Source organism: Nicotiana sylvestris, chromosome 5, assembly GCF_000393655.2.
Source record: "Nicotiana sylvestris chromosome 5, ASM39365v2, whole genome shotgun sequence".
Classification (NCBI taxonomy): Eukaryota; Viridiplantae; Streptophyta; class Magnoliopsida; order Solanales; family Solanaceae; genus Nicotiana; species Nicotiana sylvestris.
The window spans coordinates 168330169-168350060 of NC_091061.1; the positions used below are offsets into that span (position 1 = coordinate 168330169).

Sequence of the window (19892 nt, forward strand, 5' to 3'; positions counted from 1 at the left end):
TCGAAATTTGAAAAACTCCAAAAAGATGTTTTCTAAAATTTTCACTCAGATCACTCACAACTTCAAAAACAACCCAAAATTATATTTATATCCAAACACAACTCTTTTAAATATCATTTTCACTTTAAATTTGTTTTCACCATTTTTTGGAATTTTACAATTCTTATGTCAGAACGCCCAAAAAGAATTCATGACATTCTTTGCAAGTTGCAACTGATCTCGACTTTATTGTTAATTATTTTCTTGAATCAAGTGATAATCTTTATTTAATTTTAAGATATGTTTTGCTGAAAAGTCAGTATGTAATTAATTTCTCGATGCCATTTTACAAGTAAAATATTGGCACGCGTGTAAACCAAGTGCTCTGCCAATGGAAGTATAACTATTCCATAGTCCAATAGTAACAACTTTTAATCTCTTTGAATGGTTTTTTTGAGATTAGCATTAATTGTTAGTAATTTGTTATTTATAATCCTTGATAAGATGCACTTCTATTTATTCCTCTTTTAAACGATAAATAACTTACTTAACTCTGATATAAATTACAAATTTTCTTGACAATTTATCTGTAGTCAATCATACAACATACTAAATTAAGGCCCGTTTGGCGATAAAAAAATTATTTTTTTGAATATATTTTTTCTTTATCGGAATAAGTATTTGACCATGAAAATTTTAAATTTCATTTTCTGAACTTTGGATTTTTTTTTGAAATTTGAAAAAATCCAAAAAAAAATTTTCAAATTTTTTCACTTCAAATCACTCACAAAAATTAAAATTAGCTTCTTTGTGTATTCATGTCCAAACACAACTCTAATTTTCAAATACTATTTTTACTTGAAAAAATATTTTATTTTTTTCTGAAATTTCAAATTCTTATTGTCCAAACGCCCACTAACAGCCAAACAAATAAATATAATTATATTTTGATAGAAACCAACTTTATTTTGAACTTTTAAAATGTTTAGTTTTTCCCCTCATTATTCTCGGTCACGTGCACGTCACACTGAAGCAAAACAGTAGTAACCTACATGGACCAGGTTGGTTTAGTTTTTACCAAAATCAAACCTAACCAACTATATCGGTTTGGATTGGTTCGGGTTTTTAGTGTTTTCGAGTTTTTTTGTTACATGAATATTATTTCAATCTTACTTTGTTAAAATTATAGATAAAGCTTTGATAAGTGAATATATGTTTAGTAAATATGGAAAAAAAATTGACAAACATATGATTTATTAAAATATTCTAATGAGAGAATTTTTTTAGTAACACGTGATAGTTATTTTTTTAGTCATCTAACAATAATTTTTCGTTAATTTACTACTTTCAAGGTTAATACATGAGAGGATCCAAATATTTCTACATTTTCTTAAGAAAATTCACTATAAAGTCTTGAAAATATAAATAAAATTTATATATTTATATGTCGGTTTGGTTCAATTTTTTTTACTCAATACCAAATCAAGTCAAACCAAACTTAATTGAGTTTTTTAATCGATTTCGTTTGAATTTTCGATTTGGTGCGATTTTCCGGTTCGGTTTGAACAACTTAACAGTAACCATCAGCGTTATTCCTATTTCCTCGTAACAGTGACGAGAAACAGAATTCCGTATTAAGGTGGTCCATTTTCTTAATACAAAATGACTAAATTACCCTTATAATTATCAAATTTCGTTCCGTAGATCAAGAAATTCTATTGTCATTAAACAGATTCTTAAGGGTAAATAATGAAATAAAAAACAAATGAATATACTGAGTGCTTTTCTCTTTAGAGGAATTTAAACAGAACAGTATTAAAGGAGTTCTGATTTATATTCCTTCAAATTGGATTTCCTATATTTAATAGGTCAAAAAGATTCTGTCTTTTCATCTGGGGTTGTTTTGTATTGATCATAAATTGTACTATCATTGCTTTTTCCTGTGGGTGGGTGGGTGGGTGGGTGGTGGTGGTGTTGCAGAGTTACTCTGATTAAGGGGTGGTGGGTGGTGGGGTGGGGGAGAGTATTTTTCCTTTCCATAGAAGCTAAAAACCTCTACATATAGTTCCCTTGTATCTCTCTTACCTTTTCTTCTTCACTAAACACTCAAAACTGTTTGAAATATTTTATTCACAATCCTGCAATTCAACTCTAGCCAGTGAGTTTTCTTAACTATTTATGTGTGTTTTTCTTCATAAAATCACTCTTTTATGCATTTTATTCAACTGGGTGTTTTTCATTCAGATTACTCTTTTATGCATATGTGATTTACTTGTGATGTCTTTTTTTTTTAGAGGGGTGGTGGTGGTGGTGGTGGTGGTGGTGGTTATTGGTATTCTTTTCTTGATTTTTGGTTTTTCCTTGTGTTTTTTAAAAAATGGTAAAAAGGGTATGCAGGAGTTTTGTGGTTTTTTTAATGTATGATCACCTGATTGTCATTTCCTTTAGGAGTTTTACTGTTTCATCATTGTTACTCATAGAGTTTTCTTGGATTTTTTATGAAGTGGGTGTTTCCATGGTGTTAAATCTTTAATTATTTGTGCCTTGTGAAATCCTTGGTTTTTCTTAGTGTTTGCTTAAAATGGTAAAAAGGGTATGTAAGATAAATAGGCTGCTATTATGTATGATCAACTGGTTGTCATTTTCTTGTAGATTTTTCTGTTTCATCTTTGTTACTTGGTTGGTGTCCTTATGTTTATTTGGTCTGATGTTAATGTAGATAACTATCAATGGAGCCAGCTGAAGTTACAGTCTCTGAAAACCAACAGCTCTGCCCTGACTCTCTGCCTTTTGCAAGAAGGTTGGCATTTTACATTTATTTTCTCTTTTAATGTATCATGGAGTTGGAAAAAATAAATAGAAAAGGAAGGAACCTTTGTAATATGTGTGTTTTTTATGTATGATTTTGTTATGTAGTTATCAGTTAGAGGCATTGGAGACGGCATTAAAGCGGAACACTATTGTTTATTTGGAGACTGGTTCTGGAAAGACCCTTATTGCTATTATGCTTTTGAGAAGCTATGCTTATCTTCTTCGAAAGCCTTCTCCATACATAGCTGTTTTCTTGGTCCCAACGGTTGTTCTGGTGGCTCAGGTACTACTCCTAGCTTAATCTAGTCCTTAAACTTCATGATCTTACTGTGTATATTTTTCACTTCTGGCTATAGTTTGTGGAACTCTTTTATTGAGCATTAGTTTTACGGTTTTACCACATTTTGTGACTTGTGATATTGTTTGAGGAGTACCCCTTTAGTTTGTGTTTTTTCTAAGGGCCTTGGTTTTAGGTGCATTACTGTCTATTTGACTTGTCCTAATTTTGTTGATCTTGCGATTGATAATTACAAAGCAAGGAGATGCTCTCATCATGCATACCGACTTGAAAGTGGGCAAGTATTGGGGAGAAATGGGTGTCGATTATTGGGATGCTGCTACATGGCAAAAACAGGTGGATGATCCTTCTTCTGTCAAGATCTCCTGCATAGTCAGAATCTACATAACCGAGAATTGAAATACCTCCACCACTTTTTCGAAAGGTCAGACCAACACCAGAAGCTCCTTTGAGATATCTCAATATCCACTTGACAGCTTCCCAATGCCTCTTTCCTGGGCTGGACATGTATCTACTTACCACACTTACAGATTGAGCAATATCTGGACGTGTGCATACCATAGCATACATAATGCTACCAACTGCACTGGCATAAGGAATCTTTGACATATGCTCCACCTCATCCTCGGACTGAGGCATTTGTAACTCTGAAAGTTTAAAATGAGGAGTTAATGGTGTACTTACAAGCTTGAACGTATGCATATTGAATCTCTCGAGAACCCTTTCAATATACCTCTTCTGAGAAAGATGTACAACACCGTCTTCTCTTGAAATCTCCATACCAAGGATTTTCTTTGCAATTCCTAAATCCTTCATGTCAACTTCGGTAATGGAATCCTTAAAATTTTTCCTGCCGGCAAAACAAATGGCTATGGAGTATAAGCAATAGCTTCTCTCCGAGGGAATTCGCAAACAAAGCTGCTGTTTTTTTGCCTTACAATCCTTTTTGTTTTGGCATGGCTCTCGGCAAATATTTTAGATTTGAGTTTCAGAATATACATGCTAGGACTTAAGTTGTATATATATAACTTGGATGTCCTTATCAAAAAATATATACCTGGATGCTTGATAAGTAATTATCATTTCTGTCTTTCAGGTCCTCGTAATGACACCCGCAATACTACTTGCTGCTTTGAGGCATAGTTTCTTAAAAATTGAAATGATCAAAGTTCTAATATTTGATGAATGTCACAATGCAAGAGGCAAACACCCTTATGCCTGCATAATGAAGGTATATTTTTTGTACTCATCTTCTATCGGTATCATGCTGGACCTTAATTTTTGTGCTCGTCTTAGGGAGAGTGCCCTACTTACATCATAAAGAAGAAAGAATGGAGCAAAATGTTATCAACAACATTGGATTTCTGTCTCAATGGATATTGACTACTATTGTATACTTACCACCACTTCTTCAACAGTATTTTATTTCAGTACTTCCTGTCTCTTGAGTGTGTGTTGCATGTCACATACCACCTGTAAAAAGATAGATAAAAAAAGAGATTTGAGAGAATACAGGAATTAGATAAAAAAGAGATTTGAGAGAATATGGGAATACATGTCTTATGGCTGAATTCTTTTATAGGCACAGTATACAGTGTGTACATTTACCCGATGTGGCACTCTAATGCTCACGTCATTGCTTTTGTACGTATGTGATTTAAGTCTAACTAGTCCAACAATCTTACCGCACCTTAGAAAAGACCCACTATAATCCTGCTTGAGCATGACTTATTATGGTGCTTGAACAATTTTCGTCAAAGAATTGATTTTAATTTCAGGAATTTTATCATCGTCAATTCACCCTTGAAAGCGCACAACTTCCAAGAATATTCGGAATGACTGCTTCCCCTATAAAGACTAAAGGTTACTGACATTTAATTTTATCATCATCAATTAACCCTTTGAGATGCTTTTACATCACACTCTTAGCAAACTGTCTTTCTGTGGATTGTCATAGTCATACTTTTATTGCAGGTTCTAGCGCGGAATTTACTTGGGAAATGATTCGTGACCTCGAGAATCTTATGCATTCCAAGGTTCTCTCTAAATCTTCTCCTTTTATCCATTCACGTCATGCAATATGGTCTTAAATGTAGTTCAAAGGATAGAAGCAAGTTATTTTCTTTTTTAAAGAAGTTTTTTTGGTGATGGCATCAACATGATTTTTGCAAATGTATCTTTCTGTAATTTGTGTTTATTACCGGACCGTGCAAGCATTAAACTTTTTGCTTCTGATGCTTGTCGTCAGTACATCGCTGAGCATTGCACTTATTTTTTGGGTAGCATGTCTTTTTAATGTATGCAAGTAGACAGACACAAGTAGATATATATTTAGTTCGTCTGATTGTGATCTGCCTTTGCAAATGAAGGTATACACATGTGTCAGTGAATCTGTTTTGGCAGAGTATATCCCATTCTCAACTCCGAAGCTGAAGATATATCAACATGTGGATATTCCGTGCACATTGTTTGTTAGTTTAGTTTCTGACCTGATAAAGTTGAAAGACAAGGTAAGCATCAATTCTTCAGCCAATGGATTATGCCTTTCTATTAATAGAATGTTCATACATACCTTTCGTCTTTCTCTCTGGATTTACTCCCCTTTATATCATATATTTTTCCCCCTTGGAACTTATATACAGTGTCATTTATCATTCAGTTTATTTTGGCTCTTCCTTTCTCTATATAGTAGTTGTGTGCGAGCGGAAAATGGGTAGTGCACTGAGAAAATAGTGGAACTTAGAACTAAACCTTAATCTATTCTTGGAATGATTAAACAATCATGTTGGCTTGTTCAACATATGGGGTCTACACTTTTGCTCTTTCAATTCTGGTTGTGTTTTCTTATCATTGCAGTATGAAGATTTGATTTCAAAGTCAAGCCTATCTGATTTAAGTGCTGGTTCTGCAAGAAAAAGATTGTCAAAACTATATTCGTCCTTCATATTTTGTTTGAGTGAGCTGGGTGTTTGGCTGACTTTCAAGGTAAATAAGTTCCTTGTTTGTGCATAAAAAAATTAATCAGTTTGGCCTTGATCATTTTCCTAACATGAATTCGTTTTGAATCAGGCAGCCGAGTTCTTGTCCTCTGAAGAAACCGACTTCTTTTCATGGGGAGAATTAGATGTTTGTGCTCAAACGATTGTTAGAAATTTCAGTTTGGGTGCATCTAAGGTTTTCTCGGCTCGCATACCATCTGGTATCATAATTAGCAACATCCATTTTCTTATCCTGAGCTGCAAATATGTTTTTTTGACTTCTTTCTTGTTTTTTCGTGCTCTCTCTCTCTCTCTCTCTCTCTCTCTACATAGGTTCACATTGGTCACTTGGTGGTGATATTCATGCAAATGTTGATGCTGGATATTTGACATCCAAAGTTAATAGTCTTATAGAGTCTCTTCTTGAGTACAGGTAAGAGGTCTGACTATTAACTCTATTTGTTAAAAGCATCAATGCCAATTCAAGCTATTGGATGTTCCATAGAATAAATGGAAAAAAAAGTTGTCCGATAGATTTCTTAGGATTTGTGGCAACGAGAGAATGACATGCAATTTTGTGTTGACGGATTTAAATATTTTGGAAGCACAAGATGAGTGCTAAAAAATTTCAATTCTTGAGTCATTGAACTCGCAAGCCATCTAACTGTAATGGAGGGAGCATTATGCTGCCTAAGTGACTCCCTTACATGACTGTGTACTTTCATCTATGCTTTTGAAATAACATTACACATGGTAGTTTACCAATGGTTTACGCTATTCCTTTTAATGATCACATTTTAATGTTAAAACTGTAATCCTGTGCTTCTTGTCTCATCTTATCTTGATTAAATGTGATGCTGGAGTCTATCACTCTATTTGCTCCTTGATTTTGCGATATGTCTTAAATAATGTAGTTCTTGTGGGGAAATAGGATTTTCTATTTAGTGATTCACTGGCTGACATCTTTTTTTTTGTTGATGACATTTTTTTACCAATCCAATAGAGACCTGAAGGATTTGAGATGCATCATATTTGTTGAGAGAATCATTACAGCTATTGTTCTTCGGTCTTTGTTAAATGAGTTGCTTCCGGAATTAAGTGGTTGGAAAACTGAGTACACAGCAGGACATAGTTCTATGCTGCAGTCACAGAGTAGAAATGTTCAAAATAAAATTGTTGAAGAATTTCGCAAGGGTGTGGTAAGTCCAGTTTTATTTTCCCCTACTTTTGTAGATGATTTCTGAAGATTGAAAGTCTCATTTCCATGCAAAATGCTGCAGGTCAACATTATTGTAGCGACTTCTATTCTTGAAGAGGGCTTGGATGTTCAAAGTTGCAACCTTGTCATTCGATTTGATCCCTCAGCAACCGTTTGTAGCTTTATACAGTCTCGTGGTCGAGCTCGAAAGCAGAACTCACACTTTATTCTGATGGTTGGGAGGTATGCTTTTCCATCCATTCCCTCCTCACAAATACAAATACTATCACTTGGATATAATTGATATATGAATGTTTTAAAGGGTTCTGTCATTATTGTTTTTGGTGTATTTTTCACTTAAAACATTCTATTTATGCTCTTGTCGATTGTGCACATATTGAAAAGATTAAATCTGCTTCAGCTCTTGATTTTGTGCAATCATTATTGATAAAATTTGGAAGATTTAATTATAACAACGGACTGATTATCCTTCTATTTCTGGCTTAATTCCTAGCGGGGATGCATCAACTCTTACTCGCATGCAAAATTATATGCAAAGTGGGGAGATCATGCGGCAAGAATCATTACGCCATGCTTCTATTCCGTGTTCACCTCTTGATGATGAATTGCAAAATGAATTGCACTATAAAGTTGAAACAACTGGAGCAGTTGTCACCCTCAGTTCTAGCGTGTCATTGTTATACTTCTATTGCTCAAGGCTATCTTCGGATGGGTTTGTACTGCATAATCCTTGCCACGTTCTAATGATTTGGTATCTTTGAGTACTTCAGGCATTAAATGTTGCATTACTGACCGCCGTTCAATGTGATTGTAGGTACTATAAACCCAGTCCTAGGTTTGTTATTGAGAAGGAAACAGAAACCTGCACCCTACATCTTCCCAAAAATTGCCCACTGCAAAAAGTTATTAGTGTGAAAGGGAATACCAAAATATTGAAGCAACTTGCTTGCCTCGAAGCTTGTAAAGAACTTCATCGTGAGGGTGCCTTGACCGACAATCTTGTTCCTGATATCGTGGAGGAAGAAGCCATCATCAAAGAATTGGGTAATTCTCACTTTTGGTTATAGGTTGTTTTTTGGACTAAAGTTACTTGCCTTCTAACCCATTATATTTTGCAGGATGTCAAATCTCTACCGATGAAGAATCAAAGTACTTTCCACCAGAATTGGTTAGTCATTGTGCCAATGATACGGAAACAGTGTACTACTGCTACGTAGTTGATTTGCAACATGACTCTTACAGCAGTTACCAGCTTCGTGGGATAGTACTTGCTGTTAGGACAAGGCTCAAGTTTGACGATGAAAGACTGACTTTTGACTTGGATGTTGATAAGGGAAGCTTGCTAGTTCAAGTAAATTATAGTGGAGTTGTTAGACTTACTTCTGAAGAGGTGACTATAATTTTTATGACTTTTATCCTCTCTTTACTTGTCACCTGTAAAAAAGTAGGTAATACTTTTTATATTCTCTCTCCAGATTTTACGATGTCAGAGGTTTCAAGTCAGTCTATTCAGAATTCTTCTTGACCGCGATCTGAGTAAACTGCAGGACGCTTTGGCTGCAGTTCAACTGCCTGTTGGTTCTGCAGTTTCTGATTATCTTTTGCTTCCATCTTTGGGTTCAACTCAAAACCCTCAAATAAATTGGGAATGTGTGAATTCTGTGCTATTTCCTTCTCTAGTTCTTGGGGATAAGCATATTGATTGTTGTTCTACGCAAGGTTGCAAACGCAGTGTGAACACCAAAACTGGGGTGGTATGCAGCTGCATGTTGGAGAACTCATTGGTCTGTACGCCTCATAATGGCTATTTGTACTGCGTTACCGGTTTCTTGGATAATTTGGATTGCAACTCATTGCTGGAACAGAGAACTGGAGAATCCGTTACCTACAAAGAATACTACAAAAAGCGGTTTGTACAATTAACTACTAATTCCTTGGTGCAGCTTTTCCTTATATCAATGTTTGGTTTCAAAATATTAAGTAAGGTGCGGTTTACAGGCATGGGATCAACTTATGCTTTGAAGGAGAACCACTTCTTAGGGGGAAACGCATTTTCAAAGTACACAATTACCTTCAAAGATGTAGAAGTCAGAAGGCTAAAGGTTGATCAAATGGCTCTCCTTCTGTTATAATGCAGAACTCAGAACTTAGTTTCACTGTTTAATGGAAAATCACTATTCTTTTTTATTTGACCTCCTTGTCCGCCTTTGCAGATTCAACTGATTCATCTGTTGAATTGCCTCCTGAACTTTGTTCCATCATCATGTCACCTGTCTCTATTTCTACCCTTTATACCTATTCATATCTTCCTTCGGTCATGCATCGGGTTGAGTCCTTGATTATGGCTTCAAACTTGAAAAGGATGCACTCAGATCAGTGCACTCAAAACATTTTTATTCCAACTGCTAAGGTATGTGCTGCATTTATCTCATCACAGATTTAGCTCCATTTTATTCAGTCTTCTTAAGCTCTGAGCTTTACACATACTCTAGGGATTGAGTTTCCATCAGTAGACTAGCCTTTTCTCGACTTCCTTGTGTTTTAGCTGATTTGTGGTCCTTGCTTGGTTATTTTAGGTTCTGGAAGCAATTACAACAAAGAAATGCGTCGAGAAGTTTCATTTGGAATCACTTGAGACACTTGGAGACTCTTTTCTCAAATATGCTGCGAGTATACAGCTGTTCAAGACTTATGAAAATCATCACGAGGGTCTACTCACTGTGAAGAAAAACAAAATTATTTCCAATGCTGCATTGTGCAAGCTTGGATGTGCTCGTAAAATACCGGTAGGTATTCCTTGGTGATAATTTAGTTGGGTTTTCGTTAGGAGTTTGGATAGCATAAACTCCATGTCTATATGAATCTTTGCTGACTTATATGCACGTGCACTTTAATTAAAGACCTTTGTTGACCTAAAGGTTGCCAACTATCACGTATGAACATTCTTTACTACTGTCCCTCGCCCACACAACTAAGTCTAGTGTTTGTTATAATGTTAATTAGTAGTTCTTGGCCATTGCTGTTACCTATGTTTGTAAAAAATGTCTACTTTGTCAGTGCATCAATTGGAGTATGTTTGTCGTAGGACATGTCAATTTTGACAGACTGTTTTTGGACCTTTGAATAAGTAAATATGCCCAAGTATTCTTAAAGATTTCCTATAGTCGAGTTTTAACATTTTATTTATTTAACACTTCTGGATTGCTTGATGTGTGCTATCCCAATAAATACCTTTCTTTACAGGGATTCATTCGTAATGAACCATTCGATCTTAAAGGGTGGCTCATTCCTGGTGATAATTCCCAAGTTCACAATTTCGATGAAGAAGTGCTGATGCCTTCAGTAAAAATGTATAGTAGGGGAAGGCAGAAGATGAAAAGTAAGAGGGTAGCTGATGTTGTTGAGGCACTGATAGGTGCCTTCCTCAGCTCAGGCGGGGAAGTAGCGGCTTTGTCATTTATGAAATGGCTTGGGATCGGCATTGATTTTGTAGATGCACCTTCGCCGAGGCACTTCCCTATGAATGCTGAGAAGCTAGTTAATGTCAGATACTTGGAATCACTGCTACATTACAAGTTCCATGATCCTTCTCTGCTTGTAGAAGCTCTAACTCACGGATCTTACATGCTACCTGAGATTCCACGATGCTATCAGGTTAGTCTCGTAAATAACTATTATCCATCTTGATGTTGATTGCATTTCTGCGTCTCGTGGTTGCTCTATCATTGAATCTTTAAATAGTTGGATCTATGTCTTGTGAACCTGAACATTTCATTGACCTAAGCGGCTCGATAGTACTTAATGATTCTTCATAAAACTTCTAGTGACAAAGGAAAAAAGTGCACTGTTTCATTCTTTCAAGCTAATTTTTCATGGTTTTATTTGGAATGCTGGCTTGCCTTCGGGGAATCTTATTCTAAGTTCAGATTCCCTCTTCCTGTTCTGTTTTAAGGTTAAAGTTCTTACAATCACATGTGATGTCCCATTAGCTCAGAATAAGTATCCTAAACAGATGCAGTACTTCGGATGTCGTTTCCAGTTGACTTCTAGTCTTCCATTAGCAATCTTGTTTACTTATTGTTATATGAACAATGAAAAGTCAATTATGATGTTTCCTAAATAAAGGGTTATTAATGAAAGAAATCATTTTCTTCCATTGGTATTTGTACATTTTTACCTTTCTTGATTCAACTGCTGATGATTTACCTGGCTATGCAGCGATTGGAATTTCTTGGAGATGCAGTGCTAGATTATGCTGTTACAGCGCATCTGTATTTCAAATATCCGGGACTGTCTCCAGGACTCATTACTGATTTGAGGTCTGCCTCCGTAAATAATGAATGCTACGCTCAAGCTGCTGTTAGGGCTGGCCTACACAAGCACATTCTTCATGCTTCACAGGATCTGCAGAGACAGATAGTTAATACTGTTCTGAATTTTGAGAAACTGGATCCGGTGTCCACTTTCGGATGGGAGTCCGAAACTACTTTTCCAAAGGTATTGCATACTTGCCTCATAGTTAGAAATAACACTTTATCTGAAAACCATAAATTTTAGAAACGGAAGGAAAAAATTGACGGAAGCAACTTAAGATCAATGTGGATTAATACTACTCCCTCCGTCCCAATTTATGTGGCACAATTTGAGTGGACACAAAGTTTAAGAAAGGAAGAATTTTGAAATATGTGGTCTAAATTCTAAGACAAACCTTAGACATTGGTGTGGCAGTAAAGCATCTCATTAACGGTAAAAAGAAAATTTTAAAAGTTAAATTGTTTCTACTTATAGAAAGGTGACATTCCTTTCTTGGACATACTAAAAAGGAAAGTGTATCACATAAATTGGGACAGATAGAGTATCCAATAATCTAATTTGATTTTCTATTTTAGGTTTATTAACTTGTTTGCTTTTCTGGTTCGATGTAGGTGCTTGGAGATGTTATTGAGTCTCTTGCCGGGGCGATCTTTGTTGATTCTGGCTTCAACAAAGATATTGTGTTTCAGAGCGTACGAACACTTCTGGAACCGTTGATTACACCGGATACAGTAAAGCTCCATCCAGTCAGAGAGTTGAGTGAACTATGTGACCAGAAAGGTTATATAAAGAAGAAGAATGTTGTCTCACGTGTGAATGGCGTGGCGTATATTACAGTAGAGGTTGAAGCTGACGGTGTTAGTCACAAGTTCACGTGCTCGGAACGAGACAAAAAAATGGCCGAGAAGGTGGCCTGCAAAAATGTACTCAAATTGCTGAAGGAATGTGCATCTGATGCTTAGCTTTAGTTGCTTTTCTGCAACTTCAGGTTACAAAATTTTCATATGTTTTGGTTTCTGCCCTTATTGTGTGTTCCTTTCGTACTGTGCACTTATTTCAAGTGCGATGTTTGTTTTGATTGTCATTTAAAATTTATTGCGATGTATTATTGGATTCGTTGTTATGTGTCAATAAAGATGCTCATTTTATGAACAAATTTGGTGTTGTGGGGTACCTACGTTATTTCTTTGTCTCATGTTGCCTTATTATTTGATGATCTATTTTTATCCTTAAACAAGTTCTTTTTAACTCTATCCTTGCTTGTTTGGATGGTTGTTATGTATAGTTTTATAATGTATCGTATAATATTGTATTGTATTGTACTATATTATTTTGATATATACAAGAATAGATTATGTTGTTTGTCGTCGTTTTATGATGTCATGCGCCAGCAATATGCAGAGGATAAAATGTGATTATTTAGTAATAAGAAAGGGCAAGATGAGAGAAAAAAAATGTAACAATGTGACCACACTAAATTTGTCCGTGATAGTTTTAGTTGTATTGTAACAGTAGATTTAACGGTACAATATAATAAAATTTAACAATCAAAATAAATATTAAATTTAAATTAACACTACGATATAATATAATAGGTAACAATCATCTAAACAAGGTGTTACCTAGTTGAATTAAATTCATGGCTAAACCGTTTGTTAGGGTATTTGAGTCTGCTGCATACCTGTGTATTATTTTTCTGTAATATAAACTCATCATTTTGACAATTAAAATGTTAAGACTTTTCTTTTGGGAGCATTATTATACTCTTTCATGATTGTCCTTTTCCAAATTATACATTATACATGTAAATATTATAATTTCGAAGGATATCCGTTTTTGGATGCTTTCATTACTTCTTCATATATAATTGTATTAAAGGACATTCACATATTATATTTATCTGCGCAATGGAGAAACTTTCGAGGGTTAATGACGTATGGATCGAAGCTCAATGATGGCTAATGGACTCGCCCTTCTGTCTTTCTGCACTTATATATCACTTTTGTTTGTGTCAGAGTACGAACTTATAACATGAGCTTAATAACATATCACATGTTGTGTAAATACTATTCTGGAGCTTAATTAGTTTCATTATAAAAAAAACGCTCCTTATCAGAATTTTTTTATTTCACGACTCGAATTAAAGACTCTTATTTAGATTAAAGAAATTCTATCCATCTTACCATAACACCGTATTAATATTTGCTTCATTTTATTGAGAAAGTTGTAGAATTCTTTGACTATAAATTGGTAAATGACACTTGTATTTGGTGATTATTCCTTTACATCTAGAAGATAATGATAGTTATCTATTTATTTCTTGTGGTCTTTTATAGGTTGCTTATGGGACTTAATTTCTTTGAAAATGTGTTATGCTTCTTTCGACGTGTCTCTTTTTCTTCAAAAATCTATGCGATTCAAATTCTTTAAAATCCAAAAAGATTTACAAAGAATGAATAAATCTGATATGAATAAATTTCTTTTTTCTTCAAAATCTATACGATTCAAATTAATTTTTCTTTTTCTTCAAAATCTGTACGATTCAAATTAATTTTTCTTTTTAAAAAGAAAAAATAATATTATTAGGGGCCATTTGGTTGGTGATGTAAGAAATTTCATCTTCTGAATAAAATGCCGGTTTATTTTATCCCCCATTTGGTAATGGGTAGTTATTGGTTTCAATAACCATTTTGTACTAAAATGGTAGGATTAACTATTCCAAATAGAAGGTGAGATAGCTAACCTCTTAAGGAATGTAGAGAAATGTTAAATTTTTTGTCAGTAATATTTAGGAAATAATAAGTATTCAGCAACGTGAATTCTGATTAAACTTTTTGATGAATTTCAGATATTTAATGGTTAAAAACATATATGAATTCGAACTTCATAATAATAGGTTCATAAATGCAAGTCATAATTCCTAGAGAGAAGGCAAAAAACTTGTCATTATTATAGAAAAACCTACGATTTTATTAAAAGAAACCTAAAAATTGGTTTGGTGCAGTACGTTCTGGTCAATTTAGTCGGCTTTTAAATATGCATTGACACCCCTAGATACGAGGTTAAGGCTGTATTGTGGGCCGGTCTGGGCTCGGGACCGGCTCGGGACCGCGGTCCAAACGGGCCTAATGGGCCGGTTCAAGTGGGCCTGAGCTTAAGTGGTGCAAAAGCCCGTGACGGCCCGGTTAAACACAAATAGCCCGTGAGCCCGGGATCGTTAAGCCCGGGACCGGCAAGCGGGCTTGGGCCGGTTCAACCGGGCCCAACGGGCCAGACGGGGCCCAACGGAAATGCCCAACGGCTAGATTTTAAAATCTGACCGTTGGGCTTCAAAATTGGTTCGTTATGCACTTTAAAAAATAGTCATTTGGCCCCCAAACTTTGCTTTAATCCCAAACTTTTTATAATTACACTTTTTCCCAATTCTCAACTATAAATACCCCCTTTCTTTCATTTTTACTCACAAATTTATTAATCTCTCTCTAATTTTCTTCTATAATTGCTTACTTTATTATTGCAATTTCGTGAAAAATTGTGAAGTTGGTGAATTGAAGTATTCAAGTCTTCAACGATATTTAATTTTCAAGAAGTTGTTCGTCAATTCGGTAAACTTGTTCCAACTCTTAAGTTTTAATATCATAGTTTTGTTAGTTTTATTTAGTATAATTATAATTAATATGGCATTTTCTTTGAAAAATATTTTTGGTGGTAAGGGTAAGGAAAAATCTAAAATTGGTGAATCTAGTAGCCAAGCTACTACTCTTCCCCCGGCTCCCCGACCCAGACCTGTTACCCGTCCTCCTCCACCTATTATTCTTGATAGTGATAACCCTTGTTTTCAATTTTCCGATAGTCAATTTTGCCATGATGTTGCACTGGGTCAACAATTAAATGAAAAAGTTATGAATGCTCTTTATCCTAATGAAACTATCTTTGAAAATGATGAGGAAAATGATGATTTAGATGAAACGCAACCGGATTTAGATGATACACCTACTAGTCCTGTTAATAACCCAACTGATGCCCCGCATGACCCTCCTATAGTAACCCCTACTTTTAATAAACAACCTACCTTCTAAACGGCCCGAAACATCTCTTGTTTGACATTTTTTTACTCAACTAAGAGAACAAAATAAGGCTAAATGTAAAACTTGTGGGTCTCAACTAGTTCATAAATTTACTGGAGACCGTAGCGGTACAGGTAGTTTGACTAGACACATATTGAAACACCCTAGAGATAAAGCTAGATTTTTACAAATGAAAGCTGTGTAAGAGAGGACAAGTGTAGATAGTACGGTTAACCCTAGTTTCAAATCTAGTTCAACCGGAAATTAACACTGTTACCGGTGGCATTTTATATTATGATCCAAATAAAGATCGTGAAGAATTGACAAAAATGGTTACTGTTATGTGTTTACCTTATAGTTTTCCCTCTAACCCTCATTTTGTGCATTATATTAGAAGAGTTTTTAATCCTACTTATAAAGGATGGCCTCGCGCAACCGTAAAGAGCGATATTTATAAATATAAACATGAATATGAACAATATTTGCGCTATTTATTTACTCATATAGATTGTCGCATTGCTATTACTACTGATATTGGTAGAAGTGGTAATGACTGTGATTATATAACTGTTACAAGTCATTGGATAGATGAGGAGTGATAATGCAAAAGCGCATTATTGCTTATAAAATAATTAATTCACGCCACACAGGTAAGTTTATTGCTAACACAGTTGCAGATATTTGTAGATATTTTTGCATTAGAGATAAAATTATGTCGGTTTCAATGGATAATGCTTCTAGTAATACTAATGCTATATGCTTGCTTACAACTACACTAAATCCTGCATTTAGTAATATTTTTCATATTTACCATTTAATCGTCGGTGCTGGTATGAAAGTTTTAGATGTAGAAATTGAAAAGGTTAAAATGGCTCTTAATTGGCTTTTTTATTCAAACCGTAGAAGTAGACTTAGAGACTATTTTAAAAAATGTGATGAATTTGGCCTTAGAGAAAGAAAAGTTCCTAAACCTTGTCCGACTAGATGGAATTACATGTATGAAAGTTTAGTTATTGAATATGAATATAGGAACCCAATAAGCGCAACGTATAATGCTAGTGTAGGTGATGGTGATGATGATGATGATGATGAACACCTTACAAATCAAGATTGGAGTAGTGTTAAAATGCTTGTAGATTTTTTAGAACAATTTCATATTGCTACAAATAAATTATCTGGCCAATATTATCCTACTATTTCTAACTGTTTAGTTTATATTGCAGCACTTGTAGATTTATTTACTCAATTTTCAGAGGGTGGAGTAATTTATCAAGAAGCTATTAATTCTATGAAAGCTAAGTTTAAAAAATATTTTTTCCCTATCCCCCTATTTTTGGTGTTGCTGCATTGTTAAATCCTACAATGAAATTAGGAGGTCCTCACTTTTGGTATTCAAAAATTTATAACGCTTTATCACTTTCAGCTGAGGAATTTGCTACACTTGGAGATGCAAAAGCCTCAATTAAAATAAATGCTCAAACTATTTATAATGCTTATCAACTTGCCTTAGATCAAGCTAGACCAAATGTTCCAACTCCTACTTTTGTCTAGTTCGCAAACATCTAAAAGAACTGCGGGCCTAAAAGCCCTTAGTTCTTGGACGGAGTTCAGGGGTTCTCAAGGTGATAATTTTGGTGATAGTTCACAACTAAATGAGCTTCAAGTTTATTTGTCACATGGACTTGAATCAGAGAATCCCGACGGCTCCTTCGATGTTTTGGAATGGTGAAAGGACAAACAAAAATACTATCCGGTTCTTTCAAGGATGACTCGAGATATTTTAAGTGTTCAAGCTTCAACAGTGGCATCAGAGAGCGCATTCAGTCAAGCGAGACTTCAAATCGGTGATCATAGAGCGTCTATGAGGGAGAGCTTGGAAAAATTAGTACTCTTCAGAGATTGGATCTGTTCGGAAAGAAGAAATTTTGGACTTGCAGAATCACAACCGGAGATAGATGAAGCTTATGAAGAAATGCTAGCGAAACTTGCGCAAGATGCTGCTTCGCCCGGAAACGGTGATGAACAAGCTTCTTTTCCACCACCACCAACGGAAATTCCTCCGGACCTTGAAGGATTTATGAGATTTGTTAGAGATAATACATAAACTAACATGTAACTTGTATTTTGGCACATCTTCCTTCGTTTTTTTCCTTTTAATGGTGGTATTAGTACCTTGTTGTGCTCATTCCATTGGGGAGAGGAAGACTAAGAAAGATATTGCCATTCTTTGTTAATGTTGTAATAGTAAAATATATAAGACATTCCCTTGAATATTTCTTTGCAATTTATTTTGTGTTTAAATTTGATATAGTATATATATTATATATCTAATACATATAAACTATATATATATATATATATATATATATATATATATATATCTAATACATACTATATATACTATATATATTTATATAGCTATATATAAACAATTTATACTAGTATATACATATATAGTTTACAAGAAAGTGCCTTAGATAAAAAAAAAGCCTATATATATGTGTGTGTATGTATATATATATATATATACATACATACACATGAATATAAGGCACTATATATATCTCTAATACATATAAACTATATATATATATATATAAGGGTGTATTATGTGTATATATAATTATATATTGCCTTATGTAATATATATATATATAGCTATATATAAGCAATTTATACTAATATATACATATATAGTTTACAAGAAAGTGCTTTAGATAATTTTTTTAAAAAAATAGCCCGAAACGAAAAAAGCCCGTTAGGCCCGCGGGCCCGACCCATTTAGCCCCGGACCATGTGGGCTTAGGACCACCGTGGGCCGGTTCCACACATTGGGACCGTTCGGCCCGGGACCACCTCAGCCCGGCCCGCCTCAAGCCCATGCCCGTTTGGCCCGAACCACAATACAGCCTTATACGAGGTGCATTCTATTTATCCGAAAAATGGCCCCATTTTCCTGTTGTTTTCCCCCTTGTTTCTTACGTACACTCCATTTTTCACGTTGTTTATATATTTATTGCAGCACTTGTAGATTTATTTACTCAATTTTTAGAGGGTGGAGTAATTTATCAAGAAGCTATTAATTCTATGAAAGCTAAGTTTAAAAAATATTTTTCCCTATCCCCCTATTTTTGGTGTTGCTGCATTGTTAAATCCTACAATGAAATTAGGAGGTCCTCACTTTTGGTATTCAAAAATTTATAACGCTTTATCACTTTCAGCTGAGGAATTTGCTACACTTGGAGATGCAAAAGCCTCAATTAAAATAAATGCTCAAACTATTTATAATGCTTATCAACTTGCCTTAGATCAAGCTAGACCAAATGTTCCAACTCCTATTTCGTCTAGTTCGCAAACATCTAAAAGAACTGCGGGCCTAAAAGCCCTTAGTTCTTGGACGGAGTTCAGGGGTTCTCAAGGTGATAATTTTGGTGATAGTTCACAACTAAATGAGCTTCAAGTTTATTTGTCACAGGGACTTGAATCAGAGAATCCCGACGGCTCCTTCGATGTTTTGGAATGGTGAAAGGACAAACAAAAACACTATCCGGTTCTTTCAAGGATGACTCGAGATATTTTAAGTGTTCAAGCTTCAACAGTGGCATCAGAGAGCGCATTCAGTCAAGCGAGACTTCAAATCGGTGATCATAGAGCGTCTATGAGGGAGAGCTTGGAAAAATCAGTACTCTTCAGAGATTGGATCTGTTCGGAAAGAAGAAATTTTGGACTTGCAGAATCACAACCGGAGATAGATGAAGCTTATGAAGAAATGCTAGCGAAACTTGCGCAAGATGCTGCTTCGCCCGGAAGCGGTGATGAACAAGCTTCTTTTCCACCACCACCAACGGAAATTCCTCCGGACCTTGAAGGATTTATGAGATTTGTTAGAGATAATACATAAACTAACATGTAACTTGTATTTTGGCACATCTTCCTTAGTTTTTTTTCCTTTTAATGGTGGTATTAGTACCTTGTTGTGCTCATTCCATTGGGGAGAGGAGGACTAAGAAAGATATTGCCATTCTTTGTTAATGTTGTAATAGTAAAATATATAAGACATTCCCTTGAATATTTCTTTGCAATTTATTTTGTGTTTAAATTTGATATAGTATATATATTATATATCTAATACATATAAACTATATATATATAAGGCACTATATATATATCTCTAATACATATAAACTATATATATATATATATATATATCTAATACATACTATATA

General features: G+C 34.8%; 1 protein-coding gene across 1 annotated transcript; it reads left to right on the top strand.

Annotated features, from left to right (window-relative positions):
• The first annotated feature begins 1983 nt into the window (after positions 1-1983).
• On the top strand, positions 1984-12774 carry LOC104232418 (endoribonuclease Dicer homolog 2). The gene is made up of 23 exons (XM_070145640.1): positions 1984-2137; positions 2699-2779; positions 2896-3073; positions 3326-3442; positions 4185-4319; positions 4867-4951; positions 5063-5124; positions 5458-5598; positions 5945-6073; positions 6158-6287; positions 6400-6499; positions 7070-7265; positions 7347-7507; positions 7779-7997; positions 8100-8329; positions 8404-8675; positions 8761-9194; positions 9284-9387; positions 9499-9695; positions 9862-10071; positions 10529-10939; positions 11504-11782; positions 12211-12774. Exons 2-23 carry the CDS (start codon positions 2709-2711, stop codon positions 12559-12561), a joined length of 4212 nt encoding a protein of 1403 aa, XP_070001741.1. The 5' UTR covers positions 1984-2137; positions 2699-2708; the 3' UTR covers positions 12562-12774.
• Positions 12775-19892: the final 7118 nt, after the last annotated feature.

What these genes read in the sequence shown, in the direction of transcription:
- LOC104232418 (XM_070145640.1), top strand. Translation starts at nt 2,709, where the DNA reads ATGGAGCCAGCTGAAGTTACAGTCTCTGAAAACCAACAGCTCTGCCCT. An exon ending in TTCCCCTATAAAGACTAAAG is followed by an intron (nt 4,952 to 5,062) that starts GTTACTGACATT and finishes CTTTTATTGCAG; the next exon opens with GTTCTAGCGCGGAATTTACT. An exon ending in AGAATCTTATGCATTCCAAG is followed by an intron (nt 5,125 to 5,457) that starts GTTCTCTCTAAA and finishes TTGCAAATGAAG; the next exon opens with GTATACACATGTGTCAGTGA.